The sequence below is a fragment of the Triticum urartu genome, chromosome 7 (assembly GCF_003073215.2).
Source record: "Triticum urartu cultivar G1812 chromosome 7, Tu2.1, whole genome shotgun sequence".
Taxonomy (NCBI): Eukaryota; Viridiplantae; Streptophyta; class Magnoliopsida; order Poales; family Poaceae; genus Triticum; species Triticum urartu.
Window position 1 is genome coordinate 473,381,575 of NC_053028.1, and position 6,413 is coordinate 473,387,987.

A 6,413-nucleotide genomic window follows, 5' to 3' on the forward strand; every position below is an offset into this window, starting at 1 on the left:
TACTTTTCTCGGACGTGATGCCTATATATGATCATTGCCTTGGATATCGTCATAATTATTTGCTTTTCTATCAATTGCCCAACAGTAAATTGTTTACTCACCATATGATATTTTCAAGAGAGAAGCCTCTAGTGAAAATTATGGCCCCGGGTCTACTTTTATCATATATTAAAACCAAAAATACATTGCCGTGTTTTTTCCTTTGTTTATTTCATTTTATATTTTTGTTTGATCTGTCTATCTATCACCATAGACCATACAGTTTAATCTTGCTCGTAACCGTCGATGGATTGACAACCCCTTTTTCGCATTGAGTTGCAATGATTTGTTGTTTGTGTGCAGGTGCTGCTAACGAAGTGTTGTTTGGTTCTCTTATTGGATCGATAATCTTGGTTCTTAACTGATGGAAATACTTATCTCTATTGTACTGCATCATCCTCTCCTCTTTCGGGAAATCCCAACGCAGTTCAGAAGTAGCATGCGGCCTCCGATGAAGGTGGCGGTGAGGCTTGGCAGCCCTGTCTCATCGTAGGGAGCTCCGAAAGTCGGGGGCGGCCCGGGGTGAAGATGGCGACGCGGATCTTGCCGGTGGATGGCGCCGCGAGAGCTGGTTGTCCCTTCCGACCATGTGGGCGGCAAAGGCCCTTCGTGGCTGCGAGAGGATCCGGTGGCTCGGCCGGATCTGGATCCTGGCCCCCTTCCCTTGTTGCAGCCCATTCGACCGGATCTGGCTATTGGGTGTGGGCTGGCGGGAGCTCCGAATCGGGGGAAACCCCTGGTCTACTTCGCGTCGGCGCCCCTGCGCTGGTCCCCTCTTATGGGCGCGTTGAGCATCTGGATCCTGCCACCCCTCTTCCTTCCCCGTGCTCCCAGGTGAAAACCTTGGCCTTTTGGGCCGAACGACGACGGCATTTCAGTGGCATGGTCCTCCTTGGAGGCGTCATTCTAGGGTTGGGCGAAGGTGGCGGCTGTGGTGTTTGGTGGGTGGTGGCAGCGATGGTGCGTTGCTCTCTTGGCCGTCGGTGGCGTGGGAGGCGAGTTGGCTGGCCCGCAATCCTTTAACGGATTCTGTCTGGTGCCCTCGTGGGTCGTTGGCCGGTGTAAGACGTCCTCGTGTAGTGGCACGGCATGGACGAAGAGGTGACTGTGATCTCTCTCCAACATTGGCTCCCTTAGGTCGACGACGGAGTCGAATGTTTCTTCATGCGGTTCAGCCTCTCCCATCTGCGTCCTTTGGTGTGTCCGGTTGGCCTCTGCTCTGCTGTTCTTGCTGCATTGGGCGTTCCGGTGGCTTGACTCTGTTTCCATAGTGTGGGCATTGGCATTTGTCTGTGTGCTACATGTAGCTCCTGGTCTCAAGCACGACCTACCTGTATCTTTCAGTTTTTTGTCAAGCTTTGGCCTTGTAATCGTAATCAGCTCCTATGTATCCTAGCCGGTTGATGGCTTCATTAATTTGAAATCGAGCTTCGTGCCTTTTCTCTAAAACGGAGGAGGACAACACCAAAAATATTCTATCTCACGGTGTCTCATTGGAGAAAAAACAATCCTAGAGGCGGAAGCAGTCAAAGCCGAAGCAAAGAAGTACGCCTTCAAAGAAGGCAACTTCGACGATAGCCATTCCGCCCTCGCGCGGGAAGACAAGGAGCAGGATGCCACTGAGAAGATCGCAACCTATGTTGTCTAGTCAGACAAAGAGATGATCCTAGCGACAGAGGCATGGAGAGCCGAGGAGGAAGCAGAGGAGCACACATTCAACAAAGCCAACACGGAGGAGCTACCGGAGATAATGTCCGCTATGGGCATGGCCACCAAAGACCCTCTCGTGTGGCTAACAGAAGTGACCGAGGAATTCACCTACCCAAGCCGCCCGTGCAAAAAGGAGTAGGTAGGAGTTTTCATATTAATTCTCTATATTTAAATGTCTGCCGCTAGAAATATGTAATACCAACTCTTGTGGATCACTACTTGTATTACTTGAATCTGCAATCCAAGCCTGTCATGATTTTCAACATGATGATTGTCGTCCCCATGTTTGAGTAATTACCCTGTTAATTTAATTGACCAATACATGACAATAGGTAAGGGGCCCAACGGTACGATGAACAGAAACCATTTTGTGTTGCTTAATTGGCTTCATGACTTCATATGTTGGGTTCTTTATGATGCACGCTACGAAACCATGTTGTGTTGCTTAATTGGCTGTGTTTATTTTTCGAAATGTTCTACCATGGAGAGCTATATATTAGTGATGCACGTCATCTAAGATAACATCTCATAACATACAACTAGATATTCTGATTTATGTCTAGTGATTTGGCACACTTGAGTACATAGAAATAAACATTAGGAAAATACAGTGCACCAGTCAAACAGTGCATCCATAAGTCTCAACAAAGTAATATTTCATCGCATAGAGAATTAATATGTCCAATGAATAGGTATTACAAACTGAACAAGCCAGTAAAATGATATATAGCCACAACAAAAACATCAACGATGAGATTTAACAAGTATATCACTTTAAAGATCTCTTCAAATACAAACAGCTATGGACAAGAAATACAAGAACAACAAACCTTGTTAGCAAAATTTTCGGATACAACTCTACTACTATTGTTGCTATCATGACGCACTTCAGTCGATGGGAATAACAACAACCGGAAGAAATCTTGCTTGAGGATGGTTGTTCTTGTAAGACGAGAGGGGACTAGAAGAAGATACAACAAGGAACAAGAAGAGCATAAGGAATGATCGGAATGAATCGTTTTGCTCACCTCCAGTGGCGGAGACAGGGGTGCCAGCAGGGGCCCTGGCCCCCCTAACATCCAAGATTTGTTGATAATTTGGTTGTGAACAGCGTAAATTTAGTCATTAGTTGCTGCTAAATGCCTCTCTTTCAATGGTTTGGCCCTCCCCAATCTGATTCACCATCACTTGGCCCCCTCGATCGATTTTTTCTGGCTCCGCCACTGCTCACCTCTGCTACTTGTCTATGTTAGATTTAGTAAACTCATGTTAGACTACCTTACATGGCCCCATAAGGACAGGTATACCGACTCGATTTACAGTTGCATTATACCCAGATATACAAGACCAAAAGGCTATATGTGAAAACGATTTTTCAAATCTTGATTCAGACCGATCCTCAAAAAAAAAATCTTGATTCAGACCAACAGCCCATAATTTACACGTCATCGCCCTTGTGCGTGCTACAAATTCACTCCCGACCGATCAAGCAGCTCCATGATTGGTGAAGGGTAGTATCGTCATTTCGAGTGAGCGTCCCAAACCCCAAACCGGTGGCACGAAAAGACGAGGTGTGGGCTCCCTCCCTCCCCAAGACCAGACCCCTGTCTCTTTATTTGTTCGATTCCCACTCCACTCGGCGGATTCCTCGCAGTTTCCTTCTCTCCTTTGCGGACGTGGGCCCGCCAGACCGCCCCTTTCATCAGTCCTCCACTCCCCGCTCCTCTTCACACTCACACTCACTCACTCACACTTCGCCTTCTTTCCCCATCCCCAGGCGGCGGCGGCCCCCTCGTTCCCACTCTCACTCTCACAGCATCCGGGCTCCAGAGCGGGGAGACGCTAGAGCGAACGGGAGATGGGGGAGACGAGGAGCTGGAGCTCTCTGCTGGTGCACATTCTGGTGATCGCCCTCTGCCTCACCGCCTTCGGCTTCGCCATCGCCGCCGAGCGCCGCCGCAGCACGGTACTGTACGCGTCCTTCTCTCTTCCTGCAAGTGCCCCCGGCCGCCGCGCGTCTCTGGATCGGAGGGATCCCGAGAGCCCGGGCGTAGATCATCTGCGATTCTGTCTGAACCACCGAGGGTTCTTGCGTAGGGCATTCCTGCCGTCGGTTGGTTGGTGGAGAAAAGTTCGATTAGATTTTGTTTGAGCACATATCTATCTGGGTTTGGCGATAGATGGGGTGTATCGGAAGCGGGCGAGCCCAGCCCAGATTTGTCGATATAGTCATTAAAAACTGCTGTTTATTTCTTTTGAAAAAAAATCAAGTTTCTCATCCAGCATGAGTTACTAGTATTTGCTCGGCTACGAGCGTTCAGGTTCAACCGTTCACTGCTCCGGTGAGAAACGCAGGAAATTCTAAGCTATACTTACTGTTTGGGTGATGTGGATTGGATTGCTTTGGGAACTTTTTGTACGTACTTGTATTTCGTTCAGGCTGTAAAGATTTGAACCCAAATCGTCCCATCTCTAAACAAGTTTGGTTTGTATATATTTGGCGTCTTTGATTTCCAGTAACGCGATAATAGGGAACATTTAGGTGCAATATCATGCCCACTTGAATTCTGCATGATTGAATTTGCACCAAAAGTTGTTCGATTGCGGCCTCGGAAAAATAAAGGAACCTAGTGAATTCAGAGATCTTTCACAAGCTGAATGTAATCCGGGTGTTTGATCATTTTAAATGATCTTTGTTCTAAAAAAAAGGAACCTGCCCAAAAGGGTCGAGGTAATTGGAAAATTCTTATGACTGTAGTGCAAATGAATCAGTTGGAAAAAATCATGTGGGATGCAAACCTGCAAATCAAACAGCTCACTGTCCACGTAGGAAGAACTCTACCCATCTCATCCTTAATGTTAATCTAGAAGGTAGTAGTCAATCTGCTCATCTCAGCTACAATCATTGGTTGAAACATAGATTCTTCTGTATTGAAATGAAGTGTATATATTAGCCGAGGCTTTGTGAGGTCTAGTCCACCATATTCAAGGGCATCTACCTTAAGAAGATTTCTTATTTGGCCCATGGAGGAGCTAATCCGTGGATCATGGTGGAGAGGAAACGGGCTGGACTTGAATGGCAGATTGATCTTCCGCTACCGCAGTGGCATGACAGATACTTTCTGTACATATAATCAGCTGATAATCTTATCAGTAGTAGTTAACTTTGAACAGTTTTTTTTTTTCATTTGGTGATACCAAATAGTCGAAGTGTTTCTGTTTTTATTTACATGTCAATTCTTCTTATCGACAACCGATAACCATTGGCAGCTAACTATGTCAGTTACAGCAAAAGTTTCAATTATTTTTAGCAAGCTTTATGCGAGGTAAATGACCTGGATGTTTGGTTGCAGCATCCTGGTCTATTTCGCCCTTGATTAGATTCTGCCTGTTCTATACTTCTGCTGGTCATGAATAACTTATCACTTACTTTCTTGTCACAACAGGGTTCGATAGTCACAGACATCAACAACTCCACATATTGCACTTATGACTCCGATATTTCTACCGGCTATGGTGTCGGCGCCTTCCTGTTTCTCCTCTCGGGCCAATCACTCCTTATGGGAGTTACAAAGTGCATGTGCTTTGGCCAACCGCTCGCACCTGGTGGAAGCAGAGCCTGGTCCATTATCTACTTTGTTTCTTCATGGTAATTCCTATGCCCACAGCAAACAATTCTTTTCTTTCACTGCCCAAGTTATGTTACCCTTTAATATGTAACGAGCATTTACGTGCAAATCATCAGGATCACATTCATAATCGCCGAGTCCTGCCTGATCGCCGGGGCGACAAAGAACGCGTACCACACCAAGTACAGGCACATGATATACGCAGGGAGCTGGACCTGCGACTCGCTCCGGAAAGGGGTGTTCATCTCGGGGGCGGTCTTTGTGGTGCTCACCATGACCCTGAACGTGTACTTCTACATGTACTACACGAAATCGACGCGCCAGGCCGCCAAAAAGACCAACAAGGCCACCGCCAATGTCGGCATGGCTGGCTACGCATGACGAGGGAGAAGGGACTCTGCTTTGATGGAACTTGCTTGTGTGCTGGATTTAGTTAGATATTCTGGAGCAGAACGTAGTAGTTTCTGGAAAATGTAGCGTGTGGTATGGCTCTCTATGATCAGATCAGATGTGTTTGTTCAGGCCTAGTTCTCGTCTTGCCTGATCTACAGAATATTTGATGTCTAAGACAGCGGCATTGTGATGCTCCTAGATCCAAGTTGTGAGCGTGAGCATGATCATATGAGAGGGGTGAACCGGATGGTCCACTGCCAACAGGCTAAGATTTATTTTTATTTTTTGAGAAACGTGATACAGACACCCGCTACTATGAACACATGCACGCTCGCCCAACCCGTGTGAGCATGTCCGAGAGACTGATCCGAAGGGTATTAAGATTGACACGTCCGAGAGACTGATCTGAAGGGTATTAAGATTGACAAAGTCATCATGGGCGTCCCACTATTAGCGAAAACATCGTCTTCTACTGAGAAAACATTCTGTCTTTACTAGACACATAAATGCCAAACATATAGTTTGATACCTCATGAGCTGAAAGTACAACCATCCTCCTACGACCCCACGGGGTTGGTTCTGACAAAGTAAGAAGTCGACCCCAACAACGGGCGTCCTGGTCATGGTTTTGATCCATGAAAT

The 6,413-nt window shown here is 46.7% G+C and overlaps 1 protein-coding gene across 1 annotated transcript; it reads left to right on the plus strand.

Moving 5' to 3' along the window:
- The first annotated feature begins 3,409 nt into the window (after window positions 1–3,409).
- Window positions 3,410–5,998, plus strand: LOC125521460. The gene is made up of 3 exons (XM_048686509.1): window positions 3,410–3,715; window positions 5,196–5,398; window positions 5,495–5,998. The coding sequence occupies exons 1-3, from the start codon at window positions 3,608–3,610 to the stop codon at window positions 5,757–5,759; spliced, it is 576 nt and encodes a 191-aa protein (XP_048542466.1). The 5' UTR covers window positions 3,410–3,607; the 3' UTR covers window positions 5,760–5,998.
- The last annotated feature ends 415 nt before the right edge of the window (window positions 5,999–6,413 follow it).